At 36.2% G+C, this 24,000-nt stretch overlaps 2 protein-coding genes across 2 annotated transcripts in view; both read left to right on the forward strand.

The window, feature by feature from the left end:
- LOC311597496 (olfactory receptor 7D4-like) overlaps positions 1-24,000 on the forward strand; it is a gene marked incomplete at both ends in the record, with an annotated part of 336,911 nt that overhangs the window by 127,796 nt on the left and 185,115 nt on the right. The gene's annotated exons all lie outside the window — the stretch shown is intronic.
- On the forward strand, positions 8,220-9,170 carry LOC311597498 (olfactory receptor 7D4-like; the record flags this gene model as incomplete). The annotated part of the gene is made up of 1 exon (XM_084781716.1): positions 8,220-9,170. One exon carries the CDS (start codon positions 8,220-8,222, stop codon positions 9,168-9,170), a length of 951 nt encoding a protein of 316 aa, XP_084637842.1.

Raw genomic sequence — 24,000 nt, forward strand, 5'->3', positions numbered from 1 at the left:
TAACTGGCTGATTCAGTCAGTACCCATAGAATAATGCAGCTGGCAATTTTGGTGGGAGGAGCTTCTTTTTTAAGTGGTCAGATGTGTCTGCAGAGAGGCATAGTTTTACGAAGCATTGTATAGGCTGTCTTTCTCCTTCTGGAAATTGTTCACCTGTGAGTGAAAGAGGTGGTATTATCCAATGTCGGTTTGTGAGTACTTTTACTGCCTGCACTTTTGGTACACACTCATAGGCAAACATGGATTGCACACTTCCGTTGTGTACCCTCCCACTCAGTGTCCTACCCAACAACACACCTATTCACTGGTTGTGTGAAGCGACATCCTAGACTATTCTCACATTTTCATTAGTCTTTCATTTAGTCTTACACTTAAGTCTTTATCATCTTCATTTTTTTTTTCTTCTTGGAATAGGGAAACCTCATCTGATTCTTCTGCATGTGGGCTTCCTAGTTTCCTATCAGCTTTACCAATTAGACTGCCCTTTTTACCCAACATGTCTCTGATATTCTCAAAAGCTATCAAATGGTCAAACTAACTTATGGAATGTATTTCTGTATGTGTAACAAGTGACAACTTTTCATTTTAAAATAATTGCTGTAATAATTATACACAAAAATTATATAAATTAACTGTGACGTTTGATGCTTATCTATATACTGTACATTTTAATAATTTATAATTACATATATAATCAACTTGTTGTGCCATTTTCCTCTCTACCTTTTCTTTTTTGTTTTTATTTTATGTGCATTGGTGTAAGGGTTTCAGATCCTCTGGAACTGGAGTTACAGACAGTTGAGAGCTGCCATGTGAGCGCTGGGAATTGAACCCAGGGCCTCTGGAAGAGCAGCCAATGAGTGCTCTTAACCACTAAGACAACTTTCCAGCCCCTCTTTCTACCTTTTCTTGTTTGTCCTTTAATTTTTCACTGGACAGCCATCCCATTGCTTTGAAATTATCTTCTTTTATAATTTTTTTTGTTTAGGGAACCGATGTTATGCCTGTCTGGTGTCTGCAATTTTTTGCTTAAAACTATGATATTCACTTATATTTACTTTCTAGCATTTCATTCCTTTTTATGTCTGATAGGACGCTATTATAAAAATATGTGCCATAATTTCTCTTTCCACTAACATGTTAATGGGAACTTAGATTGATTTTAGATCTTCATTACTTTGAAGAGTTTCAGCATAAAAATAGTTATACAGTTAGCTCTTTGTATGCTGACTTCATACACATAACCAGGAATGCTGTAGGTGGTTCCTACAGTGGCTTTATTTTGAGTTTGTATGTATATTCATGTGTGTGTGTGTGTGTATGTGTCTACATGTGTGTGTGTGTTAGATACATAGATAGATAGATAGACAGACAGATAGATAAGAAATATTATTTATTTATTTTTATTTTCTTTATTCTTTTCTCATATAATACATTCAAACTTCAGGCTCCCCTCCTCCAAGGTTCCTCAGTTCCTCTTTCCCCTAGTATCATTGCTACTTTGTTTTCCTTCAGAAATGAGCTGGCCTCCCAGTGATATCAACCAAAAACAGCATAAAGAGCTGCAATGACTAGTCATAAAACCACATATCAAGGCTGGATGAGGCAACTCAGGAGAAGAAGGGCCCCATGAGCAGGCCAAGGCGTCAGAGACACCCCAGTCCCGCTGTTAGATGTCTACCAAAAACTCCATTCTAACCACAGCATGTATGCACGGGGCCAAGCACAGGTCCATCCAGCTGTGCAGTTGCTGCTTCACTCTCAGGGAGTGCCTATGAGTGTGCTGAGTTGGCTCTGTGAGCTGTGTCCACAACTCCCGTGGCTCCTACAATCCTTCCTGCTCCTCTTCTGCAGGGTTCCCTGTGGTCCCCCTAATGTTCCGTTGTGGGTCTCTCTATCTGCTCCGATAAGCTGCTGTAGGAAGCCTCTCTGATGACTATTGGGTTAGGCACTGACCTACGATTATGGCAGAACATCACTAGGAATTAGGAATCATCTCATTGACTTTTTCCTTTTTTTTTTTTTTTTTTTTTTATTGTCAGTCATATTTGTTCTATCTTTGGTCTATGAGCCATTCAGCTTCCAGACCCTGACTATGAAGGCAGTGTTGAGCATGAGCTCCCTCTTGTGTCATAGGCCTCAAATTACACCAGTCATTGGTTAGCTGCTCCTACAAGCTCTGAGCCACCACTGCCTCAGCACATCTTATGTAGAAGGGGTTGTGAGTCAGAGGTTTGGGGGAAGAGTTGGTGTCCCAGCCCCATGAAGGTGAGCCTAGCCTGTTACATAACGTTCAGTTCAGGGTTTATATTTTCCTTTTATAGGATTCCTCTGTAGAGTAACCAGCTTGCATAGGTTCTAGGACGTTTCCACTCCACTAGGTTCCACATTGTCTACTAAATAAATACCGACTTATTTTGGTTTCCTTTCCATGGACTCTCTCCCTCTATACTTTCTTCTTTCATATCATCTCTCCTGATTTTATCCCTAACCACCTCCTCTACACCCACAAAATGTATTTTCTTTTCCCAGGGAGACTAACGTGTCTCCCTAGATCTTTTCCCTTTATCTGATTTCTCTGACTGTGTGGATTGTAGTGAGTTTCCTTTACTTAACATCTAATATCCACTTAAAGGTGAGTACAGATCGTTTTTGCCCTTATGGATCTGGGTTCTTTCATTCAGGATGATTTTTTTTCTAGTTCCATTCATTTGCCTACAAATTTCATGATGTCATTTTTTCTAACAGCTGGGTAATATTGTGTAAATATTCCACATTTTTATATATTCTTTGGTAGAAGGACATGGAAGTTGTTTCTAGTTACTGGCTGTGATGAATAAAGCCACTATTGACATAGTTGAGAAATTGCCCTAGTGGTAAGATGGGGCATCTTCTGGATACATGCCTAAGAGTGGCGAGGCTGTATTTTGAGGTAGATCAATTCCTAATTTTCTGAGTAACTGACATATTGATTTTCATAGTGGCTATACAAGTTTGCACTCCCACTAGCAATTTAGTATTCCCCTTTCTCCAAATCCTCACTAACATAAGCTACTGATCTGCCATTCCAAGAGGAATAAGATGGAATCTCAAAGCAGTTTTTATTTGCACTTTCCTGGTGGCTAAGGATGTTAAACATCTTAAATGTTTCTTGGCAATTTAAGATTCCTCTAATGAAAATTCTCTGTTTAGGTCTATATCCCATTTTTAATTGGATTTTGTAGTTTGCTGATGTCTAGTTTCTTGAATTATTTATATATTTTAATCAAAGACCAAGTAATATGTCCATATACCTATGGACAGCTGATTTTGATAAGGAATCAAAAAATACACAATGAAAAAAAGCATATTAAACAAATGATACTTATCTAGCTGTATGTCTGCATGTAAAATAATGAAAATAAATCAGTATTTATCATGCTGCACAAAATTCAAGTCCAAGTGGATCTAATACTCCAACATACAACAAGACACACTAAGTCTGATAGAAGAGAATGCATAGGTACAAAGGACAATTTTCTAAACAGAATAGCAATAGTGCAGGCTCTAGTTCTACAATTAACAAATGGGACTTCATTAAACTCTGAAAAGCATCAGTAAGGCTAATAACACAGTCAGTAAGACAAAACCACAACCTGCAGAATGAGAAAAGATTTTCACCAGCTTCACATCTTATTGAGGGATAATATCAATTTTTTTTATTTTTAGTATGTGCATTACAGAAAATAAAACTCAAGAAATCAAGAACAAGTCTTCCAGTCACACGCAGCTCAGCTTGACTTGAACTTCTAGATACTGCCAGTAGGCACACATTTAGGTAATTGGGATTGTGCAGTACATACTGTGCTTTCCCCCCACATTGTGAATATTCACCAATTTAAGAATCCCATGCTACATGAGCATTTTGGCAGCCAAGAATACACCATGCCCTCTCAGTCTTTTAGGCAAAATGTAATTCTGTCTTCCTTGGCAATAAAAATGTCATAGAAGACAAAGATGTCAGCAGGCCTCCAGACAGAAGTACTAGCAAATTTACAATTAAAATTCTGCATTCTCTCAATGCTCAGTATACAAGGAAATACAAAGCAACTGACCACAATAAGCACAGCGTTCCAAAGGTTATCATCAGATCCATATACTAAAAATATGAAGAAGAAGGCATTTTCCTGCCTAATATATGTATTTCTATGAAGTAGGTGGAAGATGCAGATCTCACACTGTGACACTTTATCTGCCCCTCCACAGTTAGCCTAGCAACATGAATTAATTAAGGTGTCCATATGTGGCTTAATAATTCTATGTTCAAGAGGAATATTTTCTGTCAGTTCTATTATATGTACCATCTCTACTTTTAACCATATGATATTCCTTAGGACAGTTATAACATTCAGGTGTTGTGGAATAAATTTTGTGCACAATAAAAACAAGTACTTTACCAGAAACAAACATATAGTCCCCTGTGTACCGCTGTAGTGTCTTCTAGATGTGGTGGTACAGTCAAAGTGTCCTTCCCTCATCCATCCTCATCCATCCTCGTCCTCTTCTATGTACAACTCAGGTTCTGGATGGTGTTAGTGAAAGCATTAAGAAAGGCCACACCCAGAGGAAGCCCCTCCTGAAAACTAGCAAAACTCGCTGTCCTTGTTTGTTCTTTGGATTATGAGATTTAGAACATATTTCACTTGATATGTTATTCACACTGGCCATCGTTGTGACAAAATACTTGAAAAGACAACTTATGAGTATGTAGTTTAATATTTTCCATCCAGTTTCAGAGGCTTCATCGTTCTTGGACTTGCTTTTTGTTAGCTAACGGTGAAAGTATGTTTTATGGCAGTAGAATATGGCACAATGTTTTCAAGTCTCCTGGACAGGAAACCAAGAGGATTCAGAAAATAAATGAATGGTTCACAGATAGTCCTTCATTATTATTACAGGAGGACTGTCTCTTACTCACCTATAGTTGTGTTTCCATTATACATGGGACTATTTGGCATTTGGTGTGTGTAAATTTATAACCATAATATATTCTTAATGACTTGTTTCCTTGGCAAATACCTAGTTATATTTTGTATTTGTTCATGATATTTCTGTCTTAAAGTTTTATACTGGATTTATGGACAGCAGCTCCAATTTGCATTCAGATGCCATTAACTTAGATATAAGTTATTAAATTACTATTATGGTATCTATGTAAATAGTATAACAGAGTTTGTCAAGGACTACTGCATTTGAGAAACTAGGGTGGTAAAAAAAATGTTGGTAAAATGATACAGAGAGCTATTTAACTTGAAGTAAAATGTTCATCATAATTATTTTAATATGATGATAGCAATTTGTGATAGCTACTGCATTCTGAATTTTTAAAAAATCAGGGATGTCAAAATGCTTCAAGAAGACAAGTGTGGTATTTTTGTTTAAAAGTTGTAGAGTGTATTTCTAGATATTGCATATGTATAATTTTACATTTTCATTTCAATAAACACTCAAGTAAAAATTAAAATTAAAGCCAGATATTATTAAAACTATCTCATTTATCCATAAAATTTGGATCCAAATAAATGATCATGATCCCCAAAGTGTGTTAAGAGATTTATCAAACGAGGTGCTTGTTAGATTTAGAGCTCAGAACACATACTCTAGAGAATAACTTCTGACATTAGAAGCAATTATTGAGTCTGGCCTCAGAGGAAATTAAAAAATCTATCTTTGCCTCCTTTAGTTATACATGCACTTGACTGAAGGTTTCTACTCTGTTGTGTTCTTTATACCCTAAGGTAATGAGGCTATTTAGAGAATTTTATAACATAGAACATTTATTTTAATTAGGAGCTTTGACAATTCAAACTTAGACGATTATAATGCGCTTTACTTGTAATTTTCTGATCTTAACCTTTGAAGACCATATGAGTTAAATTTCCTAGGTATAGATCATAAAGAAAAGGATGTATTGTGACAACAGTACAAAAAGTGATGCTGCTCAGTGAATGCAGAGAAAGTAGAGAGGATAATATAGGTTCTTAGCTACAATTTTGTAACAGTGTGAATAGCAGGAACTTGCATAGCTTAACACTACGAAGGTGCAGATTTTGTATGTCACAAGAACTATAGTTTTCATAAACACAGTCTGTGCACTCTCACTATTTCTTTCTGTCATTTAAAAAAAACTAAAGCACTTCTCCAATAAAATGTATTTTCTGAAAAATCTTCACCTCTCCTCAACCATCCTTCAATAAAAGGTAAGCTCTTTAGAATTGTGCTATAAATTTATGTATTTGTTTTCTACTCAATAAGTGTCTCTTATGAATAATATAGAGTGTATATTTTCAGATACTTTTGGGCTATTATTTCATACTTACTGACTAATAATTTGTAATTAATGTTGTAATGGTGAGATCACTTTAATATCTACAACATATCTACACTGGCATAACTCTGAATAGTGTTAAATAGCTCAATTTTCTTTTTTCATGTTACGATCTCCTTTAAAGGTCCAGGGAGAGAGCAAGTAAAGTTGGAGAAAGCTGCATTGGCTCGTTTAGATATTTAACCCATATGCTTTGGAGATTTCACATAGCACTCCCTACTGCACATGATTAGAAAGTAGTCATCATCTACTAGGATGAAAAGCAGTCCTTCAATCCAATTAACTTTACATACTATTATTTAAATTATGATTCCACACCACTGACATAGCTTTCTGAGGACCTACAACAGCTAAAATATTTATCTTGCATCATACTATATTTCCAGAGTTGCTCATTACATGCTGTTCTTTATAACTAGGTATCACATATTTAACTAGATGACTATTTTTTTTCTGTGTGTACTCAGGATGGTAATGAGGAATACAGTCTTTATGTGGATAACTTGAGACTGACATTCATTATATTTCCAATATATGTTATATGTTTAACATATATATCATTCACTGTTTTCATATGCTTTTATTTTGCTTTTCAATGCTACTGTGCACCCATACTTATGTTCCTATTTTACAATAAAGATAATTATAGTACCGAATATATAATTTTATCAAAGTCAAAATTTTGTTTTGCTTGTGTTTCCATGTATCAAGTCACAGAAAATAATAGTCAATTCACACGAACTCTGGTGCCTCATATTTGACCATATCCCCTGGAAGGGGAGACCTGGTGGCACTCAGAGGAAGGATAGCAGGCTACCAAGAAGAGACTTGATACCCTATGAGCATATACAGGGGGAGGAAATCCCCCTCAGGAACAGTCATAGGGGAGAGGAGTAAGGGGAAAATGGGAGGGAGGGAAGAATGGGAGGAAACAAGGGATGGGATAACCATTGAGATGTAACAAGAATAAATTAATAAAAAAAGAACTTTAAAAAAAAGGAAAATGATAGTCAAGATTCCCAGTACCAAATTCTACATTCTACACAGGAAAATATTCTTTACAAAGGATGAATTTCTGATCAACATTCACAAAAAATTATGAAAATATTCTTTACTGAGAATCTTCTTTTGCCAAGTCATTTTAGATATTGCTAAAAATGTTAGTAGTAACTGCTTGTTAATTTATATTAGTCAATATATAATAGCTTAAAGATGATATTTCAACTGAGACATTTGTGTGTGTATCATGTACTTTCATCCAATTTTGCCTCTTTTGTTTTTCTCTCATTCTTTCATACTTCACCATTTTACTTTCATGTCATAACTCCCAAAACTATTGATTCTATATACAGAAGAGAAATTTACTGCCTGTGTAAAAGGAAAAAAACCTCAAATGCTCAAAGAACAAACTTCTATTTAATTACGATGTGTTAAATAACACAACACATAACTCAACTTAAAAAGTATATAGTTCCTATGATATCAATACAAAATAAAGATGTGTAGAAAACATGAAAGAAAGTATATAAACAACCTCCATTACTTTGGATGAGCCATGTAAAAACAAACAAATCATCTTGGTTTTAGATGTATAAAGAAATAACATTGTTGTGTTGATAAAACAGAGATTTCTGTTAATTTAACAAATGAATGAATAATTAAACATTTTAAGAGAACTGATTGACCCTTGACTATAAAAGTCATATTACTTTGCATAAATTTACACAGTATATAATGAATCCATCCTAGAGACAAGGCTAGTAGAATTTACACCTGAACACTTAATGAGCATGCTAGTCTTTCTTCCTTTTTTTTTTTTTTTTTTTTTGTCCCCAGAAAATAAACAAGCTACATGGAAGAGGAGAACCATACAGCCATCGAACAATTCCTCCTTATTGGCCTTTCAGAAGACCCTGAAATGCAATCTGTTCTCTTTGGACTATTCATGTCCATGTTCCTGATAACCATGCTAGGAAACCTTCTCCTTATCTTAGTCACCAGCTGTGACTCCCACCTTCACACTCCTATGTACTTTTTCCTCTGTAACCTGTCGTTTGTCGACATTTGTTTAACCTCCACTACCATCCCCAAGATGCTGGTGAACATTTACATGCACACCATGGAAATCTCCTACCCAGAGTGCCTTACTCAAGTATATTTTTTTAATAATTTTCTTGGGATGGATAATTTCCTTCTGACCATTATGGCCTATGATCGCTTTGTGGCCATTTGCCACCCACTTAACTACACAGTAATCATGAACCCCCGAATCTGTGGTCTTCTCGTTCTTTTGTCTTGGATCATTATGTTCTGGGTCTCCCTGATCCATATGCTATTGATGAAACAACTGAAATTCTCTGTCGGCACTGAAATCCCACATTTCTTTTGTGAACTCACGGAGCTTCTCAGGGTGGCCCACTCTGATACCCACATAAATAACATTTTTCTGTATTTGGTTACTGCCATACTAGGTGTTTTTCCTGTCATTGGGATAGCTTTCTCTTATTTTCATATTGTCTCTGCCTTATTGAAAATGTCTTCCATTGGGAACAAGTATAAAGCCTTTTCCACCTGTGGGTCTCACCTCTGTGTGGTCTCCTTGTTCTATGGGACGGGATTTGTGGTTCACCTCAGTTCTGCTGTAGCCCATTCATCCCAGAGAAACACAATCACCTCAATAATGTACACTGTTGTCACCCCTATGCTGAACCCCTTCATCTACAGCTTGAGAAATAAGGATGTAAAGGGGGCCTTGGAAAGACTCCTAAAAAGAGCCAATTTTTTGTCCTTGATGCATCACTGATATGAAAGCAAAGGTAATTACTGGGAACATCAATATTCAGAAACTTTTCTTTCCTGGATCTTTTATTTTTTTTTCTATTCTCATTGTTTTGATTTTGTATACATTTTTATTGGTTTCTTGCTAAAAGCCAATCAATTATCTTTTCATTTTTATCCCTATTGTTTATGTAGAAATGTAAAAGTGACAAAAATTTTATATACTCTTCTGATGTTTTCAAGTTGTTCTATAGAACTTGTACGCGGAGCAAATCTGGTTTTCTCAAGTGTACTGCTTGAGAGAAGGTAAGATAGTTCAGTAGGTAAAAAACTTGCAGCTCAACCCTGCCAATATAAGCTCAAAACTGGTATTTATGTAAAGGTGGAGTTAGGAAACCAATTTCACAAAATTGTCCTCTGACACCCTCATATATGCTATGGCATGCATATGTACACATAAATAAAATTTATTCTAAAATTTAAAATGAATTGCTTGAACATTAATATTCTTCATAATAGTTTTATTATATTTGCATCTTCTTATGAAACAAAGAAGAGGAAAGTCACTGCAACCATATTGCCACCGCTTTGTCAGGAATGTGTTTTCTGCTTTACACCTTTGAATCTACTCATCTGGCAACATGTCCTTGAATTTTTTTTCTCTTTACTGTAATTTCTAAAAGGAAAGTACTAAATTACAATAAACAGCTGAAATTTGACACTCATTACATGTTCATATATCATATGTTATATAATACATATATAATAGATGATCTTAGAAGTTGCTTCATTCTTTTAAAACATTGATTTTTCTTTTTTTCTTCACTTATTTTCTATGTTTCTGCCCTCCTTTCTTCTTCCCTTCTTATCCTCTTTCCTTTTTCCTGTTTTGTTGGTTGTTGTTAATTAATTGCTTATGTCTGTGAATGAATATTTTACTTTATACATCAATATTGCCCAGTCATATACTAATGAGCATTTCACTAATTTCTATCATTTATTAATTGTAAAGTGTAAATACATTTGTTTCAGCATTAACTGTATTAACTACGAACAGAGTAAATTCATGAAGGTTGAATCAGAGCATAGAATGGCTACCAAAAGTGATATCCATTCTTACATAGGCAGCATATTCTCCTTTGCTTGTTTATACAATGATAAAAATTACCTAATGCTGCACTTGACAAAAATATGTTCTTATCATATCTTGAGTGTGATCAATTATTTGGAAAAATGTATAAGAATAAGAGAGATGGCTCGTGCAGCAATTAATGATGTATATAACCATTTAAGTAATTACTTTTATTTGTATTATATTTCACTTTTTACTTTCTAACATGTAATGGTTCAGCTCTCTTCAATTTCTTGCCAGACCTGTTATTTTGAGAATTACTAAAAGTATAATAGTATGACAGACTCTAGGTTTGTAGCTCTTAGACTCACTCAGCAATGTCTAAGTTTTCTGGAATTAGAATAAAAACAATTAGGAAGAAGCTATCATTTGAGGTAAGTGATGTTGAAAGGACACTGAAGCTCTCACTCCTTCTCTTCTACTTTAAGGTCCATTATGATCTCAAAGGAGGCCCCCTCTTTTAATATCAAAAAAGATATTGATAAAAGAAAAGCCTCAGAGACTTTGAAACAGAAATGAAAATGAGAAAAGTGGTAGTTGGAGACCAGTTACTACTGTACTGGGGAAGGTATTTGATAGAATTCACACTGTAAACTATTACAGGAGAAGTAGATTAATGATTACACTGCAAGAGAGGTGTAGGGGCTAAGCAATAATTCAAGTGTTTCAGAAATACATGGCATACCTTTGTTTGAGAAACCATTCAGCACATGGCAATGGGCTCTGTGGTACTCTATTTTTACGAATATGTTAAGTTTTTTTCTTATACAGTGTCCGGGCCCATATCTATACAATGTGGAGAAGAGCAGTCAAGATTGGCAAGTTTACAATTCTGAAAGGTAGCTTAGACCTGTTATGAAAGCAATTTCCAGGTATCCAATTTCTACCACATTAAGTATTAGTCACTTAAGCCAGAGTGATTCAAATAAATATATTCCTGGTTGACCACAGTTCAGAAAGTGGCAATGATTTTTGTCGTTGGAGGGTGGCTTGCATATCTGTGGTATCTGGTATCAAGAGTCTGATGCTGAGAGGTATGGATTCCTAAAATACACTGAAAATGTACTAATGGAAACCTGCTCCATTTTCTGGTCCCTTATTTGTGGTCTTACTTTCACAAGAAAAGATAACTAACTCTCTGGTGAACTCATTATGTTGTAGAAGTATAGGAGGAAGTAAAATTATAGGAGAAAGAAAGAAAAGGTCTAAGTTTGATCCAACTAAGAAATACAGCTTATAGAGATGACCTGGAATCTGAATATTATTCCTGCACTGAAGAAATCGTCTCCACTCCACAGCATATTATCATAGTGTAGGGATGGTAAGGCACTTTAAGAAAGTCCAGTCTGAGACTGTAGTTTTGGGAAACAACTACATTTACATTGCTTGTTTCTGTTAACTCAGAGTATCATTTATATAAGGATAAAATTGAGTTTGAGTGCTTTAAATCAAAATTATGGATCACTCCTTTCAGTGAGATGAGAATATAAAACACAAAAAGTGACCAAAATCACTTGTCTCTGAGAACCATTGTATCTAGAAATTATCTATGAGAGCTTTATGAGGAAGACACCAAGTGAATGGCTGTATGCAATTATATGTGGCAGTTAAGTGTCAGAAAGTGAGAATAGTGGGAGGATTTATAGGCATGAGATCCATGCCCCATCCATTCCACTTTTCAGTGAGATGGTTGAAGGAAACATTTAGGAGGCACCAGAGATTATTTTCATTTCTGCCACTGCAATAGACCATGGAATGAAAGGAAAAGAAACACATATTCTTTTGAATTTGAAGCTACCCTTTAAGGCAGTGATTGCTCCTAAAAATGCCAGATTCTACAGCTTGATGAAATCATGCCACAGATTTCTGAAACAGAGAGTTAAGAAACTGTGGGAAAGCCCAGGTACGGTGGTCTATGCCTTAAATCCCCAGCACTCTGGCGACAGAGCAAAGTGGGTTTCTATTAGTTTGAGGCAAGCCTGGTCTACAGAGCTAGTTCCAAGAGGGCCAGGGCTACACAAAGAAACTCTGATCTTATGACTCCCACCCCCCCTCCAAACAAACAAAGAAAAGAAAGAAACTGTAGAAGAAGAAAAGAAAGTTGGTGGCAGATCTGGAGTAATGAGGGAAAGAAAAGAATATGCTCAAATGTATTGTATGAAAATAAACAAATAAATAAATATTATTTAAAACTGTCCCTGCTATGGCCTAAAATAGCTCCTGGTACATGGTATTAACTATTCCTTAATTATTCCATTCATTTTGTCACATAAAATTTTTTGAACAAAGCATATGCTAGACACTTCATTACAATACTACAAATTTAATAAAACTGCAGGTTTTAAATGGAAATCTGTTCTTCCATTTGAGGCCACACTTTATTGGAGGTTTATTTGTTTATTTGATTGTTTTGGACACAAGGTCTAACTATGTAGACGAGGCTAAGCTTGAATTCACAGGTGTCTATCTGTTTCTCAAATATATTTTCCACCAGTCTTGCAAGGTTTCTAATATAACATTTCTGTTCATCGTCCTTTTCCTTCTACATAGAAGCCCAATTATTGTATTTAAGGCATTCTTTTCAAGAATGAAAATGTGCCTGGTACTAGAAACCCAGCCAAGTACCCAGAGCTAGTGAAGTTATGGATCTTGAAGAAAAGCCAACACCATCTCTAATTGTATTCTAAATATTTACCCACACATAAGTCTCATCAAAAACATGCCTACTTGCAATAGATAGATATAATTTTTAAAAATTACAAATGACTTTTTCATGTCCAGTTTCAACTGATACGTTTACAGTGTAACTATGGCACCTAAGGCTCAGGGAACACCGTGGAAGAGAGAAGACTGTAAGAGCCAGAGGGCCACGAAGTGTGGAGCAAGAGTTCACCTCCTAGAAATGTCAGAGAAGAAGCACCTACAAAGTCTCATCAATACGGCTGCCTAAGCAAGACATGAACAAAGATTACACCAATACATATAGAATCAGGAAAGGGAGAAATCTCATGGATCCTCAACCCTAGACAAGGAACTATAGTCACAAAAAAAAAGACACTTAAAAACAGGGAGAAATCATCTTCTCTAAGAAAGTGCACCCAAATTGGTTGTCTAATGCCAAGTGGTCAGTCTTCAAATCATACATATACAAGTAATATTATATGGAATGAGAAGGTTCTATTGATATATTTAACCTATATTTATATATTTATTTTTATTATATAACCGTCAAAATGTCCTTCCATTCCTTTTTCTTCCTTAATATGTCTCAGGTAATATAAAAGTAGAATTCATTTCTCTCTGTGACATTTAATTTTGTAATGAATTTTAATATCTTCAAAGATTACTCATCGGAGTCATTCTAATATGATGATTTCTAATATTTTTTGCCTATAGAAACTAACCCTTCTTTAGGGTACATATTAACACTTGGAAAGAAAATAGAGCATATGCATGGAAAAGTATTTCCATTTATTCTATATACTGTGTACATATCACAAAATAACAGAAATATTCCCACTCTTTTGTGTTTTTCATTTCTCAAGGGAGATGAATTGTGTGGAGTATGAGATTAAATACAGCAATTTATTTAATGAGGACATCTGAGAAATTAAGTCTCTAGATAAGAGAAACGAAACATAACACTCCTATTCTCACTTTCCCTCATCCTCATCTTTAATTTTCTGGTGTAAGCCATTATGAAAATTCAACTAGGCTTCCTAAAAACAATTTAAGATTAAGGGTGAGCAACAGTGATCATGAATACAGAAAAGTGCTTTCATTCTGATGAGGCTCAGGAATAAGCAAGGAACGAAAATAGGCATTGATCCTTATCAGTAAGAAAAAGATTGGCAAACAGCACATACATTGTGTTTCTTTAGTCTATAATAGTGAATTCGTGTGCTTGAGAAGCTTCAATTTGGACACGTTTCTAGTCATATCTCTCTCTCTCTCTCTCTCTCTCTCTCTCTCTCTCTCTCTCTCTCTCTCTCTCTCTCTCTCTCTCTCCCTGAGTCTCTTTAATAAAAGTTTTGCTTTCCTCATCCAGTTATTCACTTTATTTTTAAATTATTGCTTTATTTTTATTCGGTTATTAATTTTTTAAATTACACATTGAAGGTGTATTAAATATGAGACAATATATTTGTGCCATGTTTTATAAAATGTTTGGTAAAGTCCAAGGATCTTATGGGATATTTCATTTATTAATAGATCTTATTCACTCCATTCTACAGTTATAATTTCAGTGTATTCCTATGCATTCACTTTTAAATCAGTATTTCCACTCTTGAGCAGACCATTGTAGTCTATTTTTCTTAAACTATGAATTCTTTATTGTTCTAGAAAATACTGTATTTGAATAGCCTTGCCTTAGATTATTCAGGAATGTAGCAAAAATACTGTGACTGTCTTTGATCTAACATTTTATGTTGAATGTGCTTTGAAAACAACTACTTTTGATGATGTTCTGCCATTGGTTTGTTCACTTAATGATAGTCTTAGGCTTGACTGCTAAACAGTAACAACCATTATATTTTCTAAAGTAATTTTTATATATTTTTAGTTTATTACTTAACTGCAATGAAAATATCCTAAAATATATTACGGCAATTATAATGAAGTCTCCAAATAATATGGAAATTGGCTCCCAATTGGCCATCTCTTGTTACCTAACAAAACTTTTAGTGCCAGAACTCAATTGGATGTCACTGGGATGTTTGTCTCTTAAAGGGGTCTCATGAAAATCCCATTCCCAAACCAAGCTGTTGAGAAGACAATAAGTCCTTTTCATAAACTGACAGCAAGGCCCAGGCTCTAAGGTCAACAATTAATAAATGGGACCTCATGAGGCTGAGAAGCTTCTGTAAGGCGAGAGACACTGTCAACAGAACAAAGCAACAGCCTACAGACTGGGAAAAGATCTTCATCAGCTGTACATCTGACAAAGGTCTAATATCCAAAATATATAAAGAACTCAAAAAATTAAATACACCAAACCAAATAACCCAATTGAGAAATGGGGCTCAGAACTAAACAGAGAATTCTCAAGAGGGGAATATTGAATAGCTGAGAAACACTTAAAGAAATGCTCAATCTCCTTAGTCATCAGGGAAATGCAAATCAAAACAACTCTGAGATTCCATCTTACACCCATCAGAATGGCTAAGATAAAAAATTCAAGCGACACCACATGCTGGCGAGGATGTGGGGAGAGATGAACACTCCTTCATTGCTGGTGGAAATGCAAACTAGTACAGCAACTTTGGAAATCTATCTGGCACTATCTCAGAACACTGGGAATAGGGCTTCCTCAAGACCCAGCTATTCCACTCCTTGGAATATATCCAGAAGATGCTCCAGCACACAAGAAAATTTGCTCAACCATGTTCATAGCAGCCTTTTTCATAATAGCCAGATCATGGAAACAGCCTAAGTGTCCATCAGTAGAAGAATGGATAAAGAAACTGTGGTACATATACACTATGGAATACTACTCAGCTATTAAAAACAAGGAATTCCCAAAATTTGTGGACAAATGGATTGAACTAGAAATGATCATAATGAGTGAGCTAACCCAGAAGCAGAAAGAGTCAAATGGTATATACTCACTTATATCTGCATACTAGCCCAAGGGGCATGTCCCACGAAAGCCTTCACTAACCAGGAAACTGAGACACAGGGGAGGACATCCTGTTGGGACTCTAGGTGAGAGAAGCATGGGAGAATAGCAAAGTAGAAGGATCCAGAGGGTCCTAGAAATCTACAAGAAGAACATTATGATAGGCAGATTTGGGCCCAGAGGTCCCATTCAAACTAAGGCACCAGCCAAGGACAATACAGGCGGTAAACCTTAAACCCCTACCCAGATCTAGACAATGGAGAGAACACTCTCCACAGTAGAGTGGAGAGTGGGATATTACTTTCTCACATACGTTGGTGCCTCACCTTTGACCATGTCCCCTGGAGGGGGAGACCTGGTGGCACTCAGAGGAAGGACAGCAGGCTACCAAGAAGAGACTTGATACCCTATGAGCATATACAGTCACAGTCATAGGGGAGGGGAGTAAGGGGAAAATGGAAGGGAGGAATGGGAGGATACAAGGGAGGGGATAACCATTGAGATGTAATATGAATAAATTAATAAAATAAATTTTTAAAAGACCTAGCTGTACTGCTCTTAAGCATGTATGCAAAAGAGGAATTTAAATACACTGACTGGGGAGAGGTCTCTGATTTCCAGTGAATAGTCTGCTTTTTATGTCATTGTTAATCAGTTATGTTAGACTTACACTGAGGAAACTAACCTTATCCCTCATCGTTCTATTTCCAAAGATTTTAGGCCCACTTTATAAGAGTAGTCCACTCAGTTTGATGATAAAAAAAATTCTAACATGCCTAGGTAATAATACAGGCAAAGCAGTGCCACAGAATGGAGTTCAAGAAATAAATTTTTACTGTATATCAAAACCTAGAAGAATATATGAAAACAAATGAAAAATAAACAATCAAATAAAATAATTCAATAATATATTTATAATAGAAATAACATGAGCATGTACTATTTCCCTTTATTTCTCTATACCAAAAAATTGTACCTATGTAATAATTATAGAACATAAGGGAATTATGATGATGAGAAGCTGTCTTCATAAAAATATTATAACTGTAGTACTTTTTAATTTTGAACTGTAACACAATATAATAATACTAGCCTCTTTTCCTTTATCTCCCTCCAATCTTTCCCATCTACAACCCCCATTTCCTCACAATATGATCACAGTAAGTTTAAAATATGCAACATATTATCATTATGTGAAATAATTAGCTTATGAATATAGTTTCATAAAACATTGGAATCAGAAAAAATTAGAACCTCCATAGTGTGGCTCACTCTAAAATACATCTGCCTTAGTTTGAACAGGACCCTTGGACCCAGATCTGCCCATCATAATGTTCTTCTTGTAGGTTTCTAGGACCCTCTGGATTCTTCTATTTCCCCATTCTCCCATGCTTCTCTCATCTAGAGTGCCAACAGGATATCCTCCCCTTTGACCCACTTTCCTGGCACATACCCCTTGGGCTAGTCACAGTCATAGGGGAGGAGAGTAAAGGGAAAATAGGAGGGAGGGAGGGAGGAATGGGAGGATACAAGGGATGGGATAACAATTGAGATGTAGTATGAGTAAATTAATAAAATATATTAAAAAATAAAAAATAAAATAAAATACATCTGCCTGTACCTGCCAATGTGTCCTGTCATTCCTTAGAGGGAAATTTCTGTAAACATTTGGTTGTCTGTGTGAGGAAATGTAATTATAATACACAAAAAAGAGCTATCTTGTATGTAGTTTTATTCAGCATTCCTTGAAAGAATTAATGTTCAGACAGGAAAACAGCTATTCCTTTTAAGCTGAATTAATTGAAAGTCAAGGCATTGATTGAAGAGTTTATTCAGTGGTTATTAAAGGCTTTTATGTTCGTGCTTCTGTATGCTGAAGTACAGGCCTCAGAGAATTATAAATGAATGAAAGAATTTATCTGTCTTTCCAAATATATGCGGGTAATTTAAATGATATGTTACTTGAATGACATGTATATTTGCCTCCTAAGTATTGCCAGTAACAATATCTGAACTTTCAGTTTCATGAAGTATAAAATATTTGTAAATATAATATAGAAAATATAATATATCATAAGCCTATATGGAGAACCTATTAACTTTTGTTTACTGACTCAGCATTGTTACCACTTAGAAACCAACTTTGAGAATGGCTTCCCACACATAGAAGTAAGTGGTACAAAAAGACTAAAAAGCAAATCATCAGACCTGACACACTGGCACACACGTGTAACTTCACTACTCAGGGTGCTGATACAGGAGAACTGTGAATGTTAAAATGGCCTGCATTCAACAGCAATGCTATCTCAAAACAAAACACAGAAAATGGCCTATCACAATCTGCATGTGATTCGCTAACTTATTTTTACCAATTTCCAGTGCAGAAATATATAAATATGTATTCAGAGATCCTTACCACAGTTACATTTCAGGCATTCTTTTTCTGACTTCTTCCAAGTTCTTCAAGTCATTCTTTCTTATTTTACCTGAAATGCTTACACAAGAGATCACCTGCTCTGTGCTGCCAGGGAGTCCTGTTGTCGTTATTAGACGTTTGTTTCAGCTGACTACCTTTTTACGTTTTCTTTTTATTTTTTGGTTTTTGGTTATTGGAGACAGGGTTTCTCTCTGTAGCCTTGGCTGTCCTAGACTCACTTTGTAGACCAGGCTGGCCTCAAACTCACAGCGATCCTCCTGCCTCTGCCTCCCAATTGCTGGGATTAAAGGTGTGCGCCACCACACCTGCATGAGTGACTACCTTAAAGATGATTCGCCAGTAAACTTATGTTGTTTGTTCTGAGTGTCCAATGTGATGTTTTGTTACCTAACTACTAATGATTTGCTAATATTTTACTTTGCCTTGGTGAGTTGTAGATCATTCTCTGAAATGTACAGAATACAAGACGTGATTGTATCTCTTCTTTTGAAAGTGAGTGGAATAATGTAAGCATGGAGAACAATATGGAAAAGGCTGCATGAATATCCTACAATGTTTACAAGAGAAAATATCCGTTCTGAGTTATGAGATGCGCACTCTGGTTTTGCCTTTGTATCTCTTTCCTACAGAGAACACACCTATTGGCAGCAATGACTTCACTTGGGATCCACAAGGAATTCTAAAGAGAACAAAACAGGGAGGTGGGGCATCTTCCCAGAGTACAGGAAGTACAATGACTGGTTGTGTGGCTACGTGGTCAGTCAGCTGCTGGTTCTCAGGGCCTGGCAACTTCTGTCCACAATAAGTGCATTTTCCCCTACCTAGCAATCTTGAAAATGTTGACTCAAAGTAGCGCACTGTTTCATTATGTAAAATATGAAAGGAAGGTAGCAGATAAGAAAAAAACCAAACTTTACACAGGCATTGATAAGCACCTGAAACTCAGAATAGCATTAAATACAGAACCTGATGCTATAGTTACTAGCCTAGTCCTACTTTTCCTCACCATGTTCATCATAGACACTTGGAGATCTGTGAGAAACAGTTTACAGGCATCCATTGTATGTGAGACGTGTGTATGTAGAATCTGGGTCAATGAAAAGCAACTTGTGAATGAGGTATGTAGTGCACTCAGCACAACAGAACATACATCTCCTAGCCCAGATAGCCAAATTAGTTCATATTTGTATTCTCTCATCTTTATAGGAGGATTGTCAGTTCATCTGCAAAATGTATAAAGAAAACATTCAGTACTCCTTCGCATGTTCATACACTCTGTACCTACCAGTTTAAGCTACTGTTCTGCTCTTGTCATGATCAACAAGTGCAGATACAGTCACCTTGTCACACCAGGCCCTGAGCGAGGACAGATATGAGCAGTGACACTTAATAGTTTTCTGATGTAGTTGTCCATGAATGGGGAAGGACACAGGTGCCAGCTCACTGTAAAAATAAGGAACTAGAAGCACAGGATAATTACTGACTCTACCAGGATCTACGAAGGCTAAATGCACAGAGCTCACCGTTACCTAAATTGGTTCAACTTGGCTCAGTCTCCAAGGACTTCTTAAAATTGATGTTGCAAGAATAAGAAAAGAAAATGGATGTCAGCAAATACTTCTTGAGATTTTTTTTCCTTTATACTGTAAAAGCTCCTGAGTTGCTTCCTTCTCTGTCTACTGTATATAAAAGTCTAAATATTTATGTGACCTAAAGACAAAGAGAACTTGTAATTTCTGTGCATTTTAAGAGCTATTGAAATGCTTAGTTATATTTTTACTAAGGAAGAAATGTATTCAACATTTTCATTATAAGTATAATCAATATATATTTTTGTCATATTAATTTCAGTTTATATGTTTCCAAACAATCAAAATCATATATTAATAGAAATATTTAGTTTTCAGTTGAACATTAATGAGCACTTTTAAGTGAACCATTTATCTAATACACAGTGAGTACAACCATAATCACTCTTTCCAAACTTATGACAAACTAAACTGATATAATTGCACACTTAATGCAAGACTTATAAGTATGCATGTTAAAAATCTATTAGTTTTCCAGACTGAATTACAGTGAGTGGCATAGGTCTTGATATCAGGCTATTCTGTTGCAGAATACATGACATATTTTAATATTTGTTCATTTCTAAAAGTGCTAAATTTCATAATTACACATTTACTCAAATGCATAATCCATTTCTCATTTAACTCTCCTTTCCCTCTTCCAATAGTCTACTTTCTATTCCAAAACAAGCTTACCTCTCTTTATATGTAGTGACTGTGTGTGTGTGTGTGTGTGTGTGTGTGTGAGAGAGAGAGAGAGAGAGAGAGAGAGAGAGAGAGAGAGAGAGAGAGAGAGATTGTGTGTGTAGGAGGTGGGGTAGGATGTGTGTGTAAAATCTAGCTTCCATATATGTGGAAAACCACCACTAATTTATCTTTCTTAAAAGATTTTGGCTTATTTCAGACATCAAAATTAAAAGCATTTTATTTGCAATAAGATGTATATAATTGATGATAATTTAATTACTTGAAATAAGAGAAAATTATTATATGTATACAGTTTGTTTTTATCTATTATACATTAATGAATATATTTGTCAAGTCTATATCTCAACTACGTATTGGATTTTAAGGTAAATTCATTCCATGACTATTATAAATACCACCATAGTAAATGTGTGGATGTGCAGAAGTCTCTATATTGTATATACTTACATTACTTTGTATTTATTACCAGGACTGCTGTAGATGTATTATATTCCTGGTTGTTTTTGCTTAAAAGTCTCCATATAAAATTCCATAGTAGTTGCTGTAAATCAAATTCTCTCCGATTTATATGCAGGCTTCTTTGTCCCATTTCCTCACAAGCTTCTGGACTCTTTGTCCATTTGTTTAATGAGCCGTTCACACAGGGATGATTCAGAATCTTAATATATTTTGAATTTGATTTTTCTTAATCTCACATGATGGTGAGACCTACTTCAATTATTTGTTAATTATTTATACCTCCACCTTTGAAAAGTGCCTTTTCATCTCATTCATATGTTTAGTCATCAGATTCAGTTATGAATCATTTACATTTTTTTATATTTAGAGATTCTCAATATTAGTTAACTATGAGTCATACAGCTTGAATGACTTTGAAACGTTCTGAAGGCTACATTTTCAGCTTGCCAAGCGTGGATTTCTCAGAAGTATTTATTTATTTATAATTTATTTTTAAAATTTTATTCATTATACATCCCAGTTGCATGCCCCTCCCTCATACCCTCCTAGACCTACCCTCCCTCCCTCTTCCCTCCTATTCTCCTCCCCTATTCCTCAAACAGGGGGAGACATTCTCCCCTACCAACTCAAACCAGCCTACCAAGTCTCATCAGGACTACCTGCATCCTCTTCCTCTGTGGCATGATAAGGCACGCCACCAGGGGGAAGTGATCAAAGTGCGGGAAACAGAATCTGTGGCAGGTATAGAACCTGCTCCCCTTAACAGGGGACCCATATGGAGAATGAGATGCCTATCAGCTAAATCTGAGTTGGGGGCTAGCTCCTCTTCATGCGTGGTCCTTATTTGGGACATCAGTCACCAGCAGGCAGCCTCCCTGAGGACAGATTTGTTGGCTTTCTTGGTCTTCTTGTGGAGCTCCTGTTCTCTGGGTCTTTCTATCCCACCTCACCCCCCACTTTCCATAGGGCTGCCTACACTCTACCCAAAGTTTGGCTGTAAGACTCGGCTTCTCCTTAGATCCCCTGCTGAGTGGAGTCCTTTTTTTTTATTTATTATAATTTATTCAGATTACATCCTGATTGTTATTCTCTAGCTTGTTTCTTCCCATTCCTGCCCTCTCTCCTTCTTCCACCCTATTCCCTACCCCCTAGACCTCTGACAGAAGGGAACCTCTTCCTCCACCATATGACCAAGGCCTATTAGGTATCATGCAGGTAGCTTGCAACCCCTTCTTCTATGTGCCATCTGGGCCTTCCTACCAAGGGGAAGTGATTAAATGGGGAAACCAGAGTTCATGTCAGAGGCAGTGTCCATTTCCTCCCCAACCTTGGAGGATGAGCTGTCCATTGGCTATATCTGAACAGGAAGTCTAGGTTCACTGTATTCATTGTCCTTGGTTGATGCAACAGTTTGTGCAGGGCTCCTGGGTCCACATTTGCCAGCCTTGATGGTTTCCTTGTGAGGCTCCTGAATTCTCTGGGTCCTTCCATCTCCTCATCCCTTCAAAACACTCTCAAAGCTCTGCCCAGAATCTAGCAATGAGTCTCAGCAGCATCTGTTCCAATCCCTCACTGGGTAGAGTCTCTGAGATTTTCAGAGGACATCTATGGTAGGCTCCCATCCTGTTCCCTCTCTTTGACCACTTCCAGTATCTTTTCTATTTGCTCTTTTGAGTGAGAATCAAGCATCCTCTCTAGGGTCATCATTTTTATTTAGCTTCTTTAGGTCTGTGGATGGTAATATGGTTATGCTATATTATATGGCTAACATCTACTTATAAGTGACTATTTACCCTTCATGTCCTTCTGAATCTGGGTTACTTCACTCAGGATGAACTTTTTCAGCTCCATCCATTTGCCTGCAAATTTCACAATGTCCTTGTTTTTGACAGCTGAAGAGTATTCCATTGTGTAGATGTAGTACTTTATCCTTTCTTCAGTTGAGGAACATCTGAGTTGTTTCCAGATACTGCCTATTAGGAATAAGGCCACTATGAACATGGTTGAGCAAATGTCCTTGTTGTATGGTGGAGCATCTTTCAGGTATATACCCAGGAGTGGTATAGCTAGGTCTTGAGATGGAGTTGTTCCTGATTTACTGAGAAGGCACGAGATTGCTTCCCAAAGTAGTTGTACAAGTTTGCAATCCCACTAGCAATAGAAGAGTGGTCCCTTTCTCTACATCCTCCAAGTTCTTGCCAACACGTGCTGTCACTTGAGATTTTGATCTTAGCCATTCTGATAGGTGTAAGATGGAATCTCAGAGTCATTTTGATTTGCATTTCCCTGATGGCTAAGTACTTGAGCATTTCTTTAAGTGCTTCTCAGCCATTTGATACTCTTCTGTTGAGAATGCTGCTTAGCTTTGTACCCAAAATTTTAATTGGATTATTTGGTTTCTTGGTATTTAATTTCTTGAGTTCTTTATGTAATGGATATTAGCCCCCTATAGGATGTAGGGTTGGTTAAGATCTTTTCCAAGTCTGTAGGCTGTCCTTTTGTTTTATTAACAGTGTCCTTTGCTTTACAAAATCTTTTCGGTTTAACGAGGTCCCATTTATTAATTGTTGACTTTAGAGCCTGAGCTGTTGATGTTCTGTTCAGGAAACTGTCTCCTGCGCAAAAGGTTCAAGTAGATTCTTCTAGTGTTTGTACATCTTCTGTTTTCTAATTTCCTGTTATCCTTAGCATTCTCCTTTTCATGGTGTCCTTGATTTCTTGGATGTTTTGTGCCAGGAATTGTTAGACTTAATGTGTTTTTGATGGTTGCATCAAATTCTTCCATTGTATCATCTACACCTGAGAGTCTTTCCTCCATCTTTGTATTCTGTTGTCAGTGCTTACCTCTGCAGTTCCTGTTTTCTTCTCTAAGTTCTCTCTTTCCTGGCTTTCCTCACTTTGTACTTTTATTAGTTTCCAAAATAAAGGAGT

This window comes from Acomys minous, assembly GCF_964271855.1.
Source record: "Acomys minous genome assembly, chromosome: 5".
Taxonomy (NCBI): domain Eukaryota; kingdom Metazoa; phylum Chordata; class Mammalia; order Rodentia; family Muridae; genus Acomys; species Acomys minous.